The following is a 22,703-nucleotide window of genomic DNA, read 5'->3' on the forward strand; positions in this document are numbered from 1 at the left end:
CTTGCCAATTAATGTATACAGAATATATATGGCGTTTTTGTTGTTATTAAAACAATAGTTTTATTTATATTAAAGCTTTTATCATTTTTTTTTTTTAACTTTGAAAAAACTCCGAACACCACTCCTTCATTATATGACATTCGACTGCCTAGTCCACTGCCTTCCACTCTATTCGCAACATAACCTCTACTTAAGCTGCCAAACTATATAGTAAACAATGCCCATCTAGCGGCTGTGGTTACACAACTAGCTACAGCAACAGGGTCTACCGAAAAGCGGAGACACAACGCTCTGATGGCCATAGAGTATAACATATAGCTGAATAAGTTGCGATGAATTGTGGACACACATAGAATACATAGAATTAGTGTAGAGGGTGAAAAAAAGACACATATTTCAGTTACATCTAAGTATAATGCGTATTGAAATTTAGTAGGACAAAATTTATGCGCAGCAATTTCACAGGTGTATTTAAAGTTTGTCGCTTAGCAGTACATATATAGTTTAAGCATAAACGGATATACGCGTGTTAAAAAACACGGCTAATATAAGAATATTCGTAGTATAAAATATAAAAGTTGTATTGCCCCTCTTCATTTACTTTCATTTTAAATTAAATTCACTCCGATAATTCTTTCCGACACAATTCCTCTTTAGTGCTTTGGTATATGATCCTTTGTGGGTGCTCCATGGAGTACTACAGTGAAAGTACTTTGGAAAGTACTCTCACGTATGTACTCTATGGAATACTCACAAAAAAAGCGAGAGTGGGATCACCTACTCCTTTCCTAGGACTTTGCAATGTTAATTGGAGCACATTTTTTGTATGAATACAGATTAGTTTTGGGACACACCTATACTCCTAAAGGAGTATTGCTCACACTATTTATGGAGTATTCGCGTTTTTTGAAGGGATAAGACAATATTTGCCGTCATCCGGTGGCAAAATCCTGAGCCAGATAAATAATTTTGCATGTAAATGCAACAACAACGATTTGATCCAGATAAATCCAGACAGAAGTCTGGTTAAATTTGTGAGCCAGATATAGGCCCCTATTATGAGCATTATTCGATCTTCGATCTTCGCTGGCTATCGAACATCGAAAATCGAATTTGAAATTGGTATTATGACAACTCATCTCTGTCGAAATTTTCGTTGTGTATCTAATTTTCAAGCGAATAGAAATTTGTAGTCGATGCTGTATCGAATAGAAAAAGAATTGTTTAAAATGTAAGTTTTTGTATTTATGTTCTACTTTTTTACTACCTACTTGTAATTTTAAACTATTTGAATTAATTGATGATTTAGCGACCTTTATATTCTAATATATGTTTTTTGCTGGCTCAAGGTCCAAATTAAAACACAAACGTTTCGTCTTTTTTGTCAATATATTTCGGTTACACTTCGGTAACCATCCTCAGGACACTATTAACAATATAAAAACATCACAATATAAAACAATGTACAATATAAAAAATTTTTGTAAACAAAAAATCACATACATGATAAATATCCGATCCGTCTAATGTGTCTACTGTTGTCGCTTGCTCTCTAACAAATGCCTGTACAAATGTGCGCTGTGGTCTATGTCCGTTTTATAATTCATTCGTATGTTTGTAGGTACGTTGATTATGTGAAGCATTTACAATGTAAAACGTTTACCGTAGTGTTGTTCTTGTTCAAGTATAGTTGCTCTGTCAAAGTTAGGAGAATGCCCGGTGCTTTTACAGTGGGACATAAGGGCTGTTTTATGAAAGTTTGTGTTGTGGAACTGTTTGTAGTCAGACTTGTGTTGTGACAGTCTGGTTTTTAACTTTCCCTTTGTTGTACCCACATATATGCTATTACATGGCTCATCTGTTTTACCGTTACATGGAATTTTGTAAACAACGTTACTTTTTTCGGGTGTTGGAATTCTCTGTTTAGTTCTATTAAATATATTCTTTAAAGTATTAATTGGTTTATGAGCTATTCTCACTTTTCCTTTATTATAACAATCAGATCTCGCTACACGTTCTGACAATTCAGGTACATATGTTAATGATTTGAATATTTTCGCTCTTTCTGAGTTATTTTGATGGGTTTTTGTTGCAGATCGCCTTAATAGAGAATTTATAACCGATTTCGGAAAATCATTGTCTTTTAGTAATGATCTTATTTCTGTTTTTATCTCTTTGTGGTATATTTCGTCAGATGTTTGTAGCATTCGATGTATACAGGCCCTTGCTGTATTCATTATCATCGTTTTGGGGTGCTTTGAATTGAAGCTGATGATTCGTCCAGATGCGGTTGGCTTTTGATACCACTTTAATTTTAATTGATTTTGTCTTCTAATGATTATTGAATCCAGATAAGCTAATTTTCCGTTTTCTTCTAGCTCTATCGTGAACTTTATATGCTTGTCAAACGAATTTAGTGCGCTCAGTGTGTCTTGTACTTCATTTTCGTTAACTATGGCAAATAAGTCGTCAACATATTTTGTCAGTAGTCTTGGGGGACGTCGTAATCCTGTTATCGTTTTTTCTAAGAGTTCCTCCATTATGATATCTGCAATCACTGGGGATGTTGGTGATCCCATTGGTAGTCCTTTTAGCTGCGTGTATACCACATCGTTAAATTTAAAATACCTATTTTCCTGAATACAAAATGTTACAATTTCCATAAATATTTGTTTTGGTATTTTGGTGTGTTCCTTTATCGTTGACCATTTATTTCGAATTACATCTAATGCCAGCTGTATTGGTATGCTGGGAAAAAGTGAAACCACATCAAAGGAGACAAGTTTTTCGTCGTCACAAATTAGCGTGTTATTAATCCGTTCTTTAAATTCCATTGTATTTTTAACACTATAGACTGACTTTGAAGTTACATTTTTCAATATGTCGACGATGTATTTGCATAAGCTGTAAGATGGCGATCCGACAGCTGAGCAAATTGGTCTGAGTGGTGTTCCTGTTTTGTGTATTTTTGGCAGACCGTAATTCAAAGCACCCCAAAACGATGATAATGAATACAGCAAGGGCCTGTATACATCGAATGCTACAAACATCTGACGAAATATACCACAAAGAGATAAAAACAGAAATAAGATCATTACTAAAAGACAATGATTTTCCGAAATCGGTTATAAATTCTCTATTAAGGCGATCTGCAACAAAAACCCATCAAAATAACTCAGAAAGGGTGAAAATATTCAAATCATTAACATATGTACCTGAATTGTCAGAACGTGTAGCGAGATCTGATTGTTATAATAAAGGAAAAGTGAGAATAGCTCATAAACCAATTAATACTTTAAAGAATATATTTAATAGAACTAAACAGAGAATTCCAACACCCGAAAAAAGTAACGTTGTTTACAAAATTCCATGTAACGGTAAAACAGATGAGCCATGTAATAGCATATATGTGGGTACAACAAAAGGATAGTTAAAAACCAGACTGTCACAACACAAGTCTGACTACAAACAGTCCCACAACACAAACTTTCATAAAACAGCCCTTATGTCCCACTGTAAAAGCACCGGGCATTCTCCTAACTTTGACAGAGCAACTATACTTGAACAAGAACAACACTACGGTAAACGTTTTACATTGTAAATGCTTCACATAATCAACGTACCTACAAACATACGAATGAATTATAAAACGGACATAGACCACAGCGCACATTTGTACAGGCATTTGTTAGAGAGCAAGCGACAACAGTAGACACATTAGACGGATCGGATATTTATCATGTATGTGATTTTTTGTTTACAAAAATTTTTTATATTGTACATTGTTTTATATTGTGATGTTTTTATATTGTTAATAGTGTCCTGAGGATGGTTACCGAAGTGTAACCGAAATATATTGACAAAAAAGACGAAACGTTTGTGTTTTAATTTGGACCTTGAGCCAGCAAAAAACATATATTTGAATTAATTTTATATAGGTCCAAGGTCGTGAGTACAAAGCAACAGCTTGAAAGATTGGTTTCAATTATGTAGCAAAGGAACTTGCACATTATAGAAATGCAACTTTGCTTGATGCAGCTCAGCCTCCTCGTAATTCAATTTTATTCATCTTTCACAAATAAAATTTTCCAAGACATTGAACACCTTTGATAGCACCACAGACACAGTCGGCTGGGCAAGTCCGAGTGCATTTTCGTTTCCAACACTCAGTTGGAGAACTGTTGCCAAAATTAAAAAATATTAGGAATAGACTCGGCTCTTATGCATTCCTGCAGCAGTTCATCTGTACTGGACAACAAGTCCATGAACGCTTCTTTGGTCAGTCTGAAATTTTGAATAAATCTATAAACAAAACTTATAATTTCAACAATTTAACAACTTATTTAGAAAGCTACACTTACGTGGTGGAATTCACTTCCAAAAGATTTGAACCATCTTACCCGTCTCCTACTTCTGGCTAGCTCCAGTAAGCTTTCCTCTTCATCTGACGAATCATCAAACCACAATTCCGTTGTAGTCATACTTTTATTTTTAATATTTGCATTTAATAACTAGTTCTGCTTTTGTTTATTTATTCTATTTTATTTCACAGAGTATTGGAAATGTGCTATTGTGAACTTTTGAATTTATCGAAATTCACAATAATGCTTGCCTTCATCGAACGCGCGTCGTAATACCGAATGAAAATTCGTTCGATCAGCTCTTTCGACCACAGTCGAAGATCGAATTTGTCTCATAATAGGGGCCATAATTACTTCTTATTGGTTTGGCAAGGCTACCTTTAATAAACCTACTTTTTCAAAAATAGATGTCGCTGCTTAGCCGTTCGCCGTATGAGTTAAATGAAAAACAGCGGCGACATCTGCCTATCACATTTCACGTGTGCGAAAATTTCACGACATCTGCTTCTCAAGTCTCTCAATGATCGAGATCATTCCCGTGAGAATTGAGCGTGAGCCGGAGCTGTAAAACTCACTGGAAGACGGGAAATGTCTTTGTAAGTAACAAAACTAATGTGGTGAAAAAGCAATGTTTTTTTTTATTTAACCCCTAACCGCAGCTTGCTTCTGTGGCTATTTCATTTTTGACGTTTTGTTATGTCGACTTTTCTGTCCACGAATATCCAGAATTCGTATTTATGTAAAAAGTAAAGAACATCCAATTGTTATAAAAAGTGCTGTAGATAAATTTAATAATCGCGTTATTTAATATAGAGAAAACGACCCAAGTTAGCTTTCCAGACGAAAATTTCACAAAAGAGAGCTTTGAATGCTGGAAAAAGAAAAATAAATTTAGGACACAAGAACGGCGTGGTTTGATGAACACCATTTATGCTTGTAGCTGTGTCGCTTAACAAAGCAACAGCGTGTGAACGGTGTTTGTCATGTCCACGCATAATGGCGCTCACAACGAGGATGCATTCCTCGCTCTGCCCGTCGGAGTTGAGGCCATGCCGCAGTTGTTATCCCAGCACCGTATTAGCGCTTCAACCCTTCCCACACAAACTCTGCTAATGGGCACACCATATATATCACCGCAAGCACAGCCCCAACAACAACAGCAGCCACCCGCACCGCCACCACCTGCAATTCACCAACATTATAATGAATATTATTACAACACGTACGCAACACAACCGGGACATCCAGAGACATATTCTGTGTTGCCAGTAGGTCATGGAAATTTTCTGAAAGTATATCACTGCCAGGAAAACGCTACCGCTGTTGCTGCTGCTGTCGGAATGTCTAATGAAACCAATGCTTTATATCACGCCCAAACCCAATCACAACAATTTCATCATCAAACACAACCAACGTATCATATGCGCAAACCGCAATCACAACCACCACAATACTTCAATAGTTATGAACTATTTTCAAGCAATACTCTAATGTCCACTCCCGACAACCAAACAACACTCGGGCGTACTGACATGAAAACATCAGCGCCTCATATGTCACCGCAAGCGCCTATCCTAATGTTGAATAATCACGAAGAACCACTGATGCAGCAAACTTCGAACACGACACCAACTACAAATATGATTATAAATAAACTGGTCAGCAATTGGTCTCCCAATGTAACAGGTGCACCAATACAACAACTACCAATGCAAACACCAACAGTATTGTTTAGCCCCGAGCCATCATCTAATTTTATCAAAGGACCAGAAGGTTCTAATATGCTTACAACAACCAATGATGCACATTTCACTGCTGAACTGTTAGCTTCAAGCACAGTGAGTGCTGCAACAAATCTTACTCAAACTATGCCAGTATTGCCTGCAACACAAAAGCCGCCCATAGTCATGTCATCTAGTAAAGACCAAAATGAATGCAAAGAGACAGCGACTGATGTCGCAAATACATCAATTAATGTCACCTTAATAGTACCAACGCCAACAACACATTTGAATACAACTCCAGAAGGCAAGAAACGTATTGTTGCAGAAGTAAAACCAATGCGTATGTCCTATTCAGATGTTTTAAGCAAAATGAATAATCAACAATTAGATAGCACACAATTTATTAATAATAGTATCAATAATGCATCTGGTAAAAATGGAAAAACTTCAGTGGGGGAAAGGAAAGTTGAAAAGAATGTCGCCGAAAATGGGCATTACAGTGGCGTCTCACGTAGACCGATGTCGATGGTGGATGAAGGTAGCGCATTGGGGCGCGCAGGTAAAAAATCGCCAATACATGAAAATAAAGAGAATATTCAACAACTGCAGACTGGTATAAAAAACAACAAGCGCTCCAACAACAGCGTTAACATCAATTCTACAAGCTGTACTCAACTGAAGCAGGGTCAAAAGAGTAACCAAAAATCAAATATTGCTGATAATGGTATTAATAAAGCTAACAACGTCAATAGTAATGGTGGTAAAAAACGCATCAATAATAAACGCGGCGATATTGACATAAATAAAAATGAAATGAATTCCGCAAAAAGTCCAAAATCGAACATTGACAAAGATTTTAATGGTTACTATAATATTGCAGCAAAAACTAATGCTAGCGATGAACGTGGATCTAGAGCAACAAATAATGTTGGTTTTGTGCCCATATCTGTCAACAACAGCAATAGCTCATCATCGACAACAACAGCACGCAAATCCAACAAATCTGCATCTTCATTTAACACGACTACTAGCAACACTTCAACAACTTTCAATACAAATCAGTCACGCACACGGTATAATAATACTAACACAAATTCCTCCTATTCCTATTCCTCGAAACGTAGCAAAAATGCTCACACATCCTACGGCAACATGTCTGCTGCCTCATCGAATAGAAACTATGAATTAGCAAAAAAGTTTTTACGCGCTTGGCTGGAATATACTATAATGGCATTGACATGGCTATTCTATTTAATATATGATATTGTGGTGCTAGGTTGTAGTGTTGCCTATGATCGTTTGTTGCATGCGTGTGAATGTGGTATTATGTATGCCCATCAATTGCGTAAAGATTTTAAACAGAACTCGAATAAACCAGGTATTTGGTTGAAGAATTATTGGCGGAAATTTGATGCACGTTTCAAAAAAAATTCGCAATGGGCTTTCTGGCGGCGTTTCTATCAGAAAAAACCGCCTGAGCCAACAACGGAAAATATGAAAAATGGACGACTGCCTCAGACGGGTGAAGAAGCTATGTATTTGCTACTTAATTGTAAAGGAAAAGATGCGTATAGGTAGGTTTGAGAATTATATTTTTGCTTTAACCAATTTAACTTTATTATAATTTTAGCATACTTGGGGTACCGCCTGATAGTTCACAGGAACAAATACGTAAGCACTATAAAAAGATTGCCGTTTTAGTACATCCGGATAAGAATAAGCAAGCAGGTGCTGAAGAAGCTTTCAAAATACTTCAACGCGCTTTTGAGTTGATTGGACAGCCGGTAATGTTCAATGTTTAAATATTTTATATTTGCAAGTCTCTTTTGTGGATGTTGTAACAGGAAATTGTTGTTGTTGTTGTTGTAGCGATACGGACACTCCCCGAAGGCCTTGGGGAGTGTTATCGAGTTGATGGCCCTTTGCCGGATGCAGATCCAGTACGTTCCGGTAGATTAGGCGAGAGTTTTATAATACTTTGGAACAACATTATATAACTATTTTGTAGTTTAATTTCTGCAATAAGTCTAAATTTAGATTTTTAATTGGACTGTTTGTTATTAAGAGGCTTTCGGGATAATTTAAAGATCTGTTCGAAATCTTGTTTAAGATTAACCTGCAGTTGTAAGAGGAGTTGTTGTTGTTGTTGTTGTTGTAGCAGTGCTTCGCCCCACCTAACAGACGCGACCGATCACAAACTGTCATCAATATCCTCTAACGGGAGTCCAAGGAAACTTGCTGTTTCAACAGGGGTGGACCATAGGGAAAGGGGTGTTAGAGGCGTTGGTTCCACATTACAATTAAAGAGATGGTTGGTGTCATGTGGGGACACATTGCAAGCGGGGCATACATTTTGTATGTCGGGGTTGATTCTGGATAGGTAAGAGTTTAACCTGTTACAGTATCCAGAACGAAGTTGAGCCAGAGTGACACGCGTTTCCCTGGGGAGTATGCGTTCCTCTTCCGCAAGTTTTGGATACTTTACTTTGAGTACTGGGTTCACCGGGCAATTCCCGGCATAAAGGTCCGACGCCTGTTTGTGGAGTTCACCAAGGACCTGCTTATGTTTTTTCGCTTCATACGGCTGTGTTCTCAGATGCCGTATTTCCTCAAAATGCTTACGGAGATGACTCCTTAAGCCCCTAGGTGGTGCTGGCTCGTCAATCAGATGTCTGTTGGGATGCCCAGGTTTCTGGGTATTCAACAGGAACTGTTTGGTCAGCATATCGTTTCTTTCCCTGATGGGGAGTATTCTCGCCTCATTATGTAGATGGTGTTCTGGGGACATAAGAAGACAGCCCGTGGCAATTCTGAGAGCAGTATTTTGGCAGGCCTGTAGCTTCTTCCAGTGGGTAATTTTTAGGCTTGGCGACCATATGGGTGACGCGTAGCACGTAATCGGCTGGCTAATTGCTTTGTATGTAGTCATGAGCGTTTCTTTATCTTTTCCCCAGGTACTGCCAGCAAGGGATTTGAGGATTTTGTTACGGCTCTGAATTCTCGGAACAATTGCGGCTGCGTGCTCACCAAAATGTAGATCCTGATCAAACGTCACACCCAAGATTTTGGGGTGTAGGACAGTCGGTAGCGTAGAGCCATCGACGTGGATGTTCAAAATGGTCGACATTTGGGACGTCCATGTTGTAAATAAGGTCGCGGAAGATTTAGTCGGTGATAATGCCAGGTTTCGCGAGGCGAAAAAACTGGAGAGATCAGGGAGGTAGCCGTTTATTTTATTGCATAGCTCATCGATCTGTGGGCCTGGGCCTGTGGCCATTACTGTGCAGTCATCGGCGTAGGAAACGATTGTGACTCCTTCCGGTGGTGAAGGTAGCTTAGATATGTAGAAATTAAACAAAAGTGGGGATAGGACACCACCCTGTGGCACCCCTTGTTTAATTATCCTTGGCTTTGATGTTTCGTTTCTAAATAGCACCGATGCCTGCCGACCACCCAGATAATTTGCGGTCCACCTTTTAAGACATGGGGGAAGGGTAGACCCTTCCAGGTCTTGCAGTAACGAGCCATGGTTGACCGTATCAAAAGCTTTTGATAGGTCTAGCGCTACGAGTACTGTTCTATGGTGGGGGTTTTGATTTAAACCGCAATTTATCTGGGTGCTGATGGCATTTAGCGCGGAGGTAGTGCTATGGAGTTTTCTGAAGCCATGCTGATGGGAGGCTAGTTGCAAATTTGCTTGGAAATAAGGGAGCAAAATGGCTTCGAGCGTCTTTGCTACTGGCGATAGGAGAGATATCGGACGATACGACTCTCCTATGTTAGCTGGTTTACCAGGCTTTAGTAGCGGGACCACCTTGGCCATTCTCCATTTCTCGGGTATGACAAAGGTGGAAAGAGACAGGTTGAAGACCTGCGCTAAATATTTGAAACCCTCTTTCCCTAGGCTTTTAAGCATCGGCATGGCTATGCCGTCTGGGCCCACTGCTTTGGATGGTTTAGCGCGACCAATGGCGTCCTCAACCTCTTTAGCGGTGATGGTGATTGGTGACGCGCTGAATTTGTGTTTATGTGCGTGTCTGTTGGCCCTCCGTCTAACTTTGTCGACCGTAGAATGCATTATATATTGTCGGCAGAAAGCGCTCGCGCATTTTTTCGCATCCGACAGCACTTTGTCGCCAAAGGCGATGGAAACTTTGTCTTTGTGCTTAGTCGGATTCGATAGGGACTTTACGGTGGACCAAAATTTACCCACACCGGTAGAGAGGTTACAACCTCTTAGGTGCTCCTCCCATTTCGCCCGCTTGTGTTCATCCACAAGCAATCTGATGCGTTGGTTTATATCCCTTATTTGGGAGTCGCCTGGATCAAGCTGCCTTATAACGTCACGTTCTCTCGCTAAGTTTGCGGCCTCCGCCGGGAAGTGGGGCCGGATTTCGGGAATTCTCCCGGCGGGAATGAAACGTGCCGAGGCGGATTCAATGACCTTGCGGAAGGCACGCTCCCCTTGGCGGGCATCAGTCGGGATAGGGAGGGCAGCAAAGAGATTGTCTGTAAAGGATTTATATTCTTCCCACTTTCCTTTTTTAAAGTTTATGAAAGTGCGTTTTTCGGTGACGATGAAGTCGGCGGTACGCTCGAGCGAAACAAGTATAGGCAGGTGGTCGGATGCCAATGATACCATCGGCTGCCAGTTGACGCAGTTTACGAGTTCTGCGCTCACGATTGAGATATCTGGCGAACTGTGACAGCTTCCTACCATACGTGTGGGGGCGTCTCCGTTTATTGTGCAGAACGTCGTTTCTTCTATTTGATCCGCCAACATCTCGCCCCTACTGTCCGCCCGCAAATTTGAATGCCATAGATAAGAGGAGTAATGAACTTTTATGTAATGGCCAACACCCCAGCGGGATGTACCCGCGGAAGGTATGCCTATCGTAAGATGCAGCCCAATTTATAGCTTCTCCAATCCAATAGTCAAGGTGTTGTTGTAGCGATAAAGCTGCTCCCCGAAGGCTTTGGTGAGTGTTATCGATGTGATGGTCCTTTGCCGGATACAGATCCGGTACGTTCCGGTAACAGCACCATTAAGGTGCTAGCCCGAGCATCTCGGGAACGATTTATATGGCCACATTCAGGTCATCCCTCCCTGCCCACCCCCAAGTGCCATGAGGAGTTTGGGGTCGCCAGAGCCTCGTCTGTTAGTGAAACAGGATTCGCCGCGGATAGGTGAGGTTGACAATTTGGTTTATTTATTTATTTATTTAGTCTAGTAACAAATGTTTAGTACAGACACTTATGACTAAATTACAGAAACCAGCTCTTATTAAGCTATTGAAAACACTAGCAAAAAGAATCTATATTATTACAGATTAAGTAATTTTTTAGTTGTAAGTTGAAAAGCGTATTTTGAGTCGGAGAAATCAATATCCAAAACACTTGAGAAGCAATTAATTTCTGATAGGGCTCTGTTAATAGGCGCTTTTGAGTTATAAACAGTTCTACTCAGCCCTATGAAAAAGATCTCAAAGTTGCGGAGGTTTCTACAGGGAGTATTTAAGCATAGTCTTTCAAGAAGCAACGCGCAGTCAATTTTGCCGGCGAAAAGATCGAAAATGAAGAACGAGGCCAAAAGAATTCTGCGATTGTTTAGGGATAGTAATGATATTAGTTGGCATCGAGACTCATAAGACGGATCGGTTCAGAGAATCGTAATGAAATAAGCGCGAAGCGCATAAAGATTTTTTGAACCCGCTCCAGGTGGTTGATGTGAACTGCGTGGTAAGGCCGCCAAATGAAAGCCGCATACTCAAGTTTGGAGCGCACAGGTATGAAGTGGCCTCAGCAGTTTACCATACGTCACAGTGTGGCACTTACTTATATTAAGGAAAAGACGGTTTTTAACACACCAGATATAAAGCTTATATTGCGCTGGCAACCTGAAGGGTTGCGCTACACAGCCACTTGAATCTGGTATTTTAGTCGCCTCTTACGACAGGCATACCTACCGCGGGTATATTCTGACCCCCTAACCCACTGGGGGTTAATTTTCAAACCGTGGCGTTTGCAGACGAGTCTCTGTCGATCTCAATTTCTTGTTTTTGTTGTTGTAGCGATAAGGACACTCCCCGAAGGCCTTGGGGAGTGTTATAGATGTTGATGATCCTTTGCCGGATGCAGGTCCAATACGTTCCGGTACCAAGCCCGACCATCTCGAGAACAATTTGTTATGACCACATGCGACCTTCTTGGCCATCCCGCCCCAACAACATGTAACGGCCAAAGTGTCCAGTTTAAACTGGTCTTACTGCTATACTTGAATGCAGTGAAAAATGAAGCATATATATGAAAAAGTTTAATAATAATAATATAATAAAGGGTTAAACTAGCCAACTTAAACTATAGTTTAAAGTTGCACCGAAAACCCAGGCCTTAAGGAACTAGTATTGGATCTTTTTGGTGTGACTTTGATAACATTCTATACCGAATTCGGGTAATCAAGTCGGTACTACTTCGGAATCAGTTCGGATATATATGGAGCATGTTGGAGATTATTTTAAACAGTTTAGACTTGTTTCGGAACAACTGTTTGACTTTTTCGGAATAGGTGTAGTGACAATTTCGGGATACTTTTCGACATTATTTCGGAAACATTTTTTGGTTACTTTAGAAATAATTGGGGGCTATTTATTTTTCGGGATTACGTCAGAAGTATTTTTAAACCATTTTAGTAATATCAGGACTATTAGGATACAGTTCTGGATTGGGTTCGAGTTTCCTCCGCTAATACTTCAGATTTATTTTAGATCGTGCGAAGCAATTTAGGAACCAATACATTGATTAAGAAATTGCTTCGGGCCCATGTCCTTATAATTCCTGGGCTCTCTAGGATACCATGTAGGGACTATCTCGGAATATTTCTGGCGCTATTCCCGTATTGATTGGGGTTTATTTCGGAGTTGTTATGTAATAATTAGGGTATTATCCCGCAACATTTATCCGAATAATTTTATTGATAAACTTGAAAAAAGGTTCGAATTCCATTAGAAATATTTTCCCAACAACCTTGGAACCACTTTTTCTATACTTATTTTGGCTAAGCTTTGTAAGCTCCTAAAACATTATTTATATCTAACTTTTAGGAAAAACGTCTTGCCTATGATCAAAGTTTAGCTGAGGCCTTACACGCTGAAAAAGCGTGGACCGAGCTGCACGATCTAATATCTCAATTACAAACTAAAATAACTGAAGCTGCCAATACAATAAGGTAAAAACTAAAGCTGCAAGTTGTATATCATATATTAAAATAATGTTTTACTCTATATATATAATTTTAGATGTAGTACTTGTGGATTACGACATCCTCGTCGATTAACAGATCGACCGCACTATGCTGCAAGAGAGTGTGCTTCGTGTAAAATTCGGCATTCAGCAAGAGAAGTACGTATATTTACAGTCCAACTATAAATTAAGTATCAGATAAAGACTTTTTGGCTTTAAAAAGTGGCGAGTTTGAAGCATTAAGCCTTTCATATTTATTGTAAATAGCGGTCACTGTACCATAGGCACTGTATGAAAAATGACGCGAAACTTTTCCTGGTAATAACATTATCGCTCCGAGGTTGTTATTCCACAGTATTGTCTGCTAAACGAGTTTTAACGCCTTAAAGTAAGTTTCGCGTCCCAACAAACAGTTATGTTAGAAAACGATTAGAATACGCAACAAATTTTAATGTATTTCTCTAAGGTAGAAGCTTAGAGTTCAGTTTGCGAAACTACTGGGAATTAAAGCATTCTCGACAAATAGGCGACTTTGTTCTCGATACCGAGAAAAGGTTAGAACCCTAATCGAATTCTTACGCCAGTTTAAAATGAGTTTCTAATGCCAATTTTAAGTTGATGTGCAATTACTTCAACTACTTGAAATCAATGCAATTTTTATTGTTTTATTACATATCCAAATACTTTTAATGAAATATAAGCTCATATACAGGGCAGTTCAAAAATTTGGATATTGAAGGGCTAATCGCAATACATACTAGAGATATACGCCGCCGATAAACGCCGCCGCCGCAACCGATTTTGGTCGTTTTTCACACGCCGCCGCCGAATGTCAAAATTATCGGCGCGTTACTATATTTTCATTATTGTTCATGTCGAAAATTGGTCGGATATGGTCGAAAATGGTATCAACGGATGCGCATCACTGCCAGTTATAAGAAATTAATTGCGAAATTTAACTCTTTCTAACTGTTCAAAATTTATTTAAAAAAACAGGCGTTTTCGATGTCAGCTTAACATGGACTTTGCATCACCCAATTAACCAAGTAATTAAAACAAAACACTAAAAGAAAAGTTATATAATAAATTTATATGTTCACTTTGCATATTTTTTCTTCAATTCTTCATGAACAATGAATTTAAATAAAATTACCAAAGGTGAACATGTTTTCAAATTGTCCTCAAGTTGTTAAAAAAGCAAAATATCCGAAAAAGCTGCCAATTTTTACAAAAAAATGTTTATTACGATTGGCTGAAAGAATTCGCGAAATCAGTGATGCAAAACCTTTTAGTAGGTTCTGGGGCATAAACACCCCTTTGAAATGATTCTTACCTCATAATTAAGTTGAGGATATATGTACGTATGAGAAGGGTTTGAAAAATCACTTGGGCTTATATTCAAACATCTGTTGTTTATTTGCGAAACTATACAAAGCGTCTGAAGTGTTAATTTTGATTTTCACACTTCATCCTTCAACACCCAAGTCTCCCCGTTTGACATTTCCTAAAGTTGGCGGCCCTATCCAAATCTAGTCCCTTGGAGTGAATCACATTAATTATAGCCTATCAACCAAGTTTAAATATCACCTACACGTTACGCCTCCTTTTACAAATGTGAATATGTAGGCACATATATTTACCAGGTGAGGCTTTGTCCTTCACCAGAACACTCAAAGTGGTGAAGCAAAAGCTTTCCCAAGACAGTCGGACTAATGACCGTGTGTGCTATTACCCTAACGTAGTGGACGGTCGAACTAGTCTGAAAACTGAAGCTACGCGCTTATATCATAATGCCGGAAAACAGCAGTTAACATCTTTCAACTTAAAATCGGTCGACTTTCATTCTAAAATATCGTTTTCATTTAACGAAGACTATTGAAATCAATGTTGTGAACAAAAACGCCGGCAAACTTTGGTCTACGTTTTAAAAATTTTATCCAGGGTCCTTGTAAAATATTAATTGTGTAGATGCGCCGAGGATTATATGATTTTCACCCATGAGTTACTCAATGACATCCACTTAGACTGCTTACGATTTCGAGGGTGGCATCCTTGCCCGAATAGTCACTCCCTAACGTTTCAAGGTGTTTCTCTGGTGTAGCTCGGCAGCATGTGCGACAAAAGCATCCGTTGGAAAGTCTTCGGAGCTACACCTAGAGCTTCTAGGAAAGTGACGTCGACGAAGGTATGAGTTCGAAGTCGCAGTCCTATAGCTTCTGTGCTGGCATATGGTGTGAGGGTCAGGAGGCGTGGTAGCGACTGGTGGTCGTGATTGCTACTGTGCGCACATCGGAAATTTTAGCTCTTAAAAACGGGAGTGCCCCTAAATCCGCAAAAAAAATCCCCAAACACAGAATCCCCACCTAAAAAAAAATCCCATAACCAAAATCCACAACACAAAATCCCCGCACTTTTTTTAGGGGCTAAATCCTCAAACCTTTTTTGAGGAAATATCTGACCCGTATAAACATAAGTTCGCATTTATATATATGTAAGTATGATAAAATATATAAGCATAAAGTAAAATGATGGGGAATAACCTAAAGGTACACGTTCTATTTGCATTGTGTTTTCATATCTTCTTTCTGTTCTAACCATGTCAATGTTATATTGCGAATTTGACAACAACTTCTTTTGTACATCAGTGGCACAGAGGCTTAGGTCTTCAACTACCGTGCAAAAGTCGTCGGTTCAATGCCAGATCACGGATTTAAATTTTATTTTCTATTTATTTGTTTTTGGTTTATAAATTTATTATTAAAAATACTGTGAAAAAATATTAAAAAATGTAAATTAAAAACCTAGATCTGGTAGTGAAGCGACGATGAGAAAATATCGCAAAATTAGCATAATATCATTAATATACATAGCTGTTGAATAGAAAGAAACTACGAAAGCAAACTGCAAAAGTTCTCAAAATAATTGAAAAAAGGAAAATTCAAAACGTTACAGATCTCCATCGCCTAAATATCTACTTGGAGAAAAAATTCCGTTAAAGTATAAGTTTTGTTTGTCAAATGAATTTCTATCGCCCTGTTAACTGCAAGATGTATCGAATTAGTTACTTCTTGGCGATAGACGATAAAATTATAAGAAAACTGCTGGCAGGGTTTTTTAATGTAATTTATACATAAAAAATATATGTATGTACATATGGGGTAAAGTATATCAACCGTTCCACTTAAAAAGCTTCATCGCTTCGATTTGAATGAAATTTGGTGAAATTGCTGTGCTATATAGTAGTGTTAATTTCACTTAAGTTCGCTCCTAAATTTTGGATGGTTACGGAGATATAAGCGTCTGAATTCTCAATTTTTTTTGTGGAAGCCTTTTTTCTATAAATCATAAGTCGTGTAATTGGCTTTCTAAGAACAAATTAATAAAACGGTTTCTAAAGTATTTTTTCCATTCTTTTCGAATACAAATACAAACAAATTTTTTAGAAAAATTTTAGTAAAAATTTTATGAAAAGAATTTTTTTTTTAATCTTTTTCAAAGAGGCATTTTTCATATTTTTATTTTTATTTTTAAATAAAAGCTTGATATTTTTCCTTTAAAATGATACCTATCTTGTTATGCTGCCCGAAAATTTCTTTGATAAATTTTTTTTTTTAACATAGAGGTACAGATAAATGTATTAATTTTTTTATGCGCGCTTTAAGTAGTTTTTTTTTGTTTATGCTTAAGATTTCGGTATTCCATCAGAATGGCATTTCCATGCTAGTGCACATGGCAAAGCCACATGTGATGGAGTTGGCGGAAACTTGAAAATACTTGCAAGGCGTGCCAGTTTACAAGCTTCACCGGATAGTCAAATTCTTAATTGCGATTCTTTTTCTCAGTGGGCCAAAGGAAACTTACTTCAAACAGAGATTTTGTTCAGTTCTATGGAGAGTCATGCAAAAACAGGCAACCAATTCATTTCATTCAATTCGTTTTCATTCAGCTGAACCAATACCTGGAACACAAAAATTTCATTCATTTATTCCTGCTTACTAGCAGCCAAGAATTTCCCAAAAACAAAAAAAAAAAAAACATTAGTATGTACAACTCTACTATATTGACTTTGAACTGAATAGATTATAATGCCAGTATGTATAATTATACTCAGTTGAGCAGAGCTCACAGAGTATATTAAGTTTGATTGGATAACGGTTGGTTGTACAGGTATAAAGGAATCGAGATAGATATAGACTTCCATATATCAAAATCATCAGGATCGAAAAAAATTTGATTGAGCCATGTCCGTCCGTCCGTTAACACGATAACTTGAGTAAATTTTGAGGTATCTTCATGAAATTTGGTATGTAGGTTCCTGAGCACACATCTCAGATCGCTATTTAAAATGAACGATATCGGACTATAACCACGCCCACTTTTTCGATATCGAAAATTTCGAAAAAACCGAAAAAGTGCAATAATTCACTACCAAAGACAGATAAAGCGATGAAACTTGGTAGGTGAGTTGAACTTATGACGCAGAATAGAAAATTAGTAGTAGCGTGGCACCGCCCATCATTTTAAAGGAAAAATATCAAGCTTTTATTTAAAAATAAAAATATGAAAAATGCCTCTCTTTGAAAAAGATTAAAAAAAAAAAATTTTAATAAAATTTTTACTAAAATTTTTCTAAACAATGTTTTTATATTTATATTCGAAAAGAATGGAAAAAATACTTACGTGGGACAATCCCTCCGCAAGGAGCTACTCCTGAAAATTTTTGAACGGTCTGCGAGATCTTGAGGCAAACCCCCGGATCTTTCCGAAATGGCCAACACGTTGATTTCCTTAAATACATACATACAAACAAAACCTTTCCTAAATATTATTGTTTTAAATAGAAAACTCAAGCTTTTTAAAGTAAGAACACCGCCGCCGCCGCTAAAGTGATCGGCGTAAACCTCTAATACATATGCAAAATTATATGTAGACTAAAACTCTTTTAAATTGAAAAAAAACTCATTTAAATGGTAATGAATAAATTTTGAATTAAAATTTTTCTCAGTGCTACAATATTTTTGAATGTACAAATTTGAATATCATGCCGAAATGCCTTGGCTTCATATGGAAGTACTTTATCTTTGCACTTTCATATGAAATTCGATATCCAACAACAGAGCAATGTTGTTTACCAAATACAATGTAAGGGAAAAGAAAACGAAAGCTGCGACAAAGTGTACATCGGAACGACAAAGCGAGCCTTGGGTACCAGGTACCAGCACCGCCCTATCGCAACATATAACAGACACTGGACACACAGCTGATTTTGCCAACACAAGAATTTTAGACAAAGAAAAGAGGGAAAAAACTAGATACACACTGGACAGTCTTAGGATACTGCAAAAAAGAGAGAAAACGATAAATAAGAAGGAAGATACGGATCAAATAGCTTCGTCATATATTTTATGTCTACATGATAAACAAAAAGAATTTAGACTTTAAGCTGCAGACATTGGTGGTTTATCGGTAATCTTACAATAACAACAACAACCAACCTTATGGGAATCAATACAATCGATTATTGGTGCCGCTAAGGTCGTAACCGTATCGTAGCCAACCAATTAGTTTTTGGTTTACCGTCGTAACGATAAACAGCTGATTACGTTAGGGATACGACTACAACGATACGACATACGGCACCAATGACTCCCGCTTTAGTATTGACAACACTACCACAAGAGGTGGTACCAATATTTTTGTTTTTAATTGTTTATGTTTTTCATGTTTAATAAGTGTAATTTTTTAATGAAAAATTGTGCAATTTTTAATATGAATTATATATGTGAGTATATTTACTATGTTATATGTATCTATGTATGTATCTACGCGAATGTTTGGGATTGCCAAGAAGATATGTTTGTAATGGCCTCTTAAATTAAAACTTACATTTGTAATTTCTTTTTTCACCAGAAAATAAAATGGAAATGCCCCTGGAGATGCTAAAAAATTTTTAGCGAAACGTCGGGAAAAAAGGGGGAATGTTTCATTTGCACTAAGCAGCGGTTAGATCGGATTAGCCTATGGAAAAAGAAAAATTCAACAAAAAAATACATATATATATATTTTAACCGATCGTATTAGAAAACGATCACCGTGGTGTGATGGTAGCGTGCTCCGCCTATCACACCGTATGCCCTGGGTTCAACTCCCGGGCAAAGCAACATCAAAATTTTAGAAATAAGATTTTTCAATTAGAAGAAATTTTTCTAAGCGGGGTCGCCCCTCGGCAGTGTCTGGCAAGCGCTCCGATTGTATTTCTGCCATGAAAAGCTCTCAGTGAAAACTCATCTGCCTTGCAGATGCCGTTCGGAGTCGGCATAAAACATGTAGGTCCCGTCCGGCCAATTTGTAGGGAAAAATCAAGAGGAGCACGACGCCAATTGGAAGAGAAGCTCGGCCTTAGATCTATTCGGAGGTTATCGTGCCTTACATTTATTTTTTTTTTTATTAGAAAACACAGAAAATTCAGGAAATTTCGTATGAATCGAATTTATATGTGAGGGCATATAGGATTCCTATGAAATTTTTTCACAGTATGAATTTGTATCTGTGCCTATTCTTCAGGGCAAAATCAAAACAAAAGTGCTATAAGGGTGTAGGGGTTGAGCAGCTCTGCTTATATACTTAATATGAATATAACTCAAAGGCTTCTTATAATAATTCAAAACCATACTTAAAATTACGCTTCCACTTATACCTTAAGTAATTAGCTCTGCGTTGATTTAAGGTATGGATGCGGACACGTCTTCATAATGCCAGTCAAATAGCATGTCAACAGTTTGCTCACTAGTTTTAATTATTGCAAATGAAAAACTGATTTTGCAAATACCAATTTTAAACGTTGTGCGAAACGCTTAACGATCGAATTCTAACCTAGTTCTCGATTAGAAAGGCATTTTACATTAGAATTCTAATGTTTGGTTTGGTTGAACTGGCCGGTCAATAAAGACCTCACATAAACTGAATGTGTCCATAGTGTTACCAGAATCTGTTTGACGACCAAACGGAAAAACCCCAATCAGGTGCCAGGACATATGTTATAGAATAACTCCGTCCTCTTGGCAAATACTAGCTGGAGCCTTGACCTGGCGAGCGCAGGTCATGAACACAGAACATGCTCAACCGTTTGTTCCTGCAGCTCACATTTACTATACTTGCTGTTACTGACGAGGCCTAACTTATAAGCATGTGACGCCAGAGGGCAGTGTCCAGTCAGTATGCCCATCGCGAGCCTTAAGTAATCTCTCTTCAGATTTATGAGCCACTTTGTGAGTCTGAAATCGTAGGCTTTGCACATGATCTTACAAATTTCGCAGCCGCGCGCTTTTGTCCACGCCTTTCCTGCTTGATGGATCAATTCTAATGTAAAATCACACTATTTTTCCAATGTTAGAAAGTGTGTTTACTGGGGTATTACCAATCAATATTAAAAATTGGACTTTAAATAAAACTGCTAAAACCGCAAACTCGGCATTTTCCTCGCTCGTAAACGTTTTACCCAATACTGTACAAGAAATGTTTTATATTGCTCACTTATATTTATACTTTTAGGGTGATATATGGGCTGAAACCAGCATGTTAGGGTTGCGTTGGCGATATTTGGCGCTAATGGAGGGTAAAGTCTATGATATTACGGAATGGGCCAACTGTCAAAAGGGGGCGCTTTCCCACTTAGAACCAAACTCACATATGGTGCAATATCGCATTGTGCGTGGTGCACAACAACAGCAAACACCGCAGCAGCAACAACACCATCAACAGCAGCCATCTGCTTATGCGCATCATTCACCACATCACCAAAATGCTCAACAGCCATATACGCAACAGCCTGGCGCACATCACGAGCGTAATAGTAGTGGAAAATTTAAGCGTAATATACCACCTAGGTAAGTTAAAATTAAGATTGCCCCTATTCGTCCATATATAATCTTATATTATTTATTTCCTTTTTATTCTTTCTAATTTAAAGCGAAGCATCATTACATGACTTCCTTGATAACTTGTACGGCGGTCAACATCCCAATCCAGCAAATGTGTCATCGGCTTACTCAAATCCTTCACGTAGACGTACGCGCCGCAATTAATTCAAGATTATTTAGTTAGTTTAGAAAAGTGTTCTACTATTCTGAATTCTTACCTTTTATCTCTTGAAATGTACAAGTTTTTATTATCTATACATATATGCATGTTAAAATAATACTTTAACTCTTAAATTCGCATAATTGCATTATAATACATCAGAATAATTATAATTTTTGTAACCATGATTGGTACGTTTACACATATCCTTTTTTTGAAACGTTTTTAAACCAGCCACTGCGCTTGATTAATTAATTAAAATACATATAGCTCAGATGCAAGCGCTGTTGGTAGAAGTGTGGCTGCCATCTGTCGCACGGTCCACCAGTGTCAGTAAATCTGTACTGCAAAATTGTCGCTTTGCACGACTGTCTCCCTTTTTTCTGTAGGGTATGTATTAGGCCGGGTCGATTTGTGGAGAGGCAAAAAAATCGCCCATTGCTCTGGGAAAATCATATTCTAGGGATCAAAATAAGAAACTTTGCCGAAGGAACCATACCTCTAAAACGAATTCTGATGTCCCCCCTTTGGGTCGTAGGGGCAAATTTTGAAAAATCTCACTTTGAAATGCCTATGTTTTTTCTTTTTGGAGTTTATTTTTCTCTTTAGAAATTTATTTAGTCAGAACATATGTAAATGAAAAATGAATTTAACTTAGTAATAGAAAAGAAATTAAAAAAAATATATTAGAAATTAGCGTTTTTACAACCCCCTTTTAAAACCAAGGCATCACAGTGATGCATTTGCATGTCGTAAACATAGTTGTGTGGGTTTTTTATTCAACCGTTTTAAAAAAATGAAGGTATCACTGTGTCACAATTGCAGATCGTAAAATTGCTTGTTGTGTTTTTTTTAAGCCACCACAAGACACAGCAGGTAGAATTGAAATTGCCCCTACACAAAAGTTCGAACCAAGGGGGGGGGGGGGGGGGGACATCAGAATTCATTTTAGAGGTATGGTTCCTTCGGCAAAGTTTCTTATTTTGATCCCTAGAATACGATTTTCACAGAGCAATGAGCGATTTTTAAATCGACCCGCCCTAGTATGTATGTATGTATGTTCATATACAACTATGTAGGCATGTAAGATATGCGTGTTGTGATCTCCTAAACAAGGCACTTGATTTTATACAGAACTCAGTATTGAGTATTGAATTAAAATACTATTATCGGCCTTATTCTGATTGCCGAAAGGCAGTATATAGAAAAAAAATTTTCCATAAAGAATTTTTAGTATTGTTGTGAGTACGCAGTTTTGTAGCCCATTCGATTTTTATGGCATTTGAAGGAGAAAGCATTC

At 37.9% G+C, this 22,703-nt stretch overlaps 1 protein-coding gene across 1 annotated transcript; it reads left to right on the forward strand.

Annotated features, from left to right (window-relative positions):
* The first annotated feature begins 5,046 nt into the window (after positions 1-5,046).
* Positions 5,047-21,576, forward strand: LOC137238373 (uncharacterized). The gene is made up of 6 exons (XM_067763268.1): positions 5,047-7,659; positions 7,716-7,869; positions 13,186-13,310; positions 13,381-13,483; positions 20,876-21,210; positions 21,294-21,576. Exons 1-6 carry the CDS (start codon positions 5,345-5,347, stop codon positions 21,406-21,408), a joined length of 3,147 nt encoding a protein of 1,048 aa, XP_067619369.1. The 5' UTR covers positions 5,047-5,344; the 3' UTR covers positions 21,409-21,576.
* The last annotated feature ends 1,127 nt before the right edge of the window (positions 21,577-22,703 follow it).

This window comes from Eurosta solidaginis, chromosome 1 (genome assembly GCF_040869045.1).
Source record: "Eurosta solidaginis isolate ZX-2024a chromosome 1, ASM4086904v1, whole genome shotgun sequence".
Classification (NCBI taxonomy): domain Eukaryota; kingdom Metazoa; phylum Arthropoda; class Insecta; order Diptera; family Tephritidae; genus Eurosta; species Eurosta solidaginis.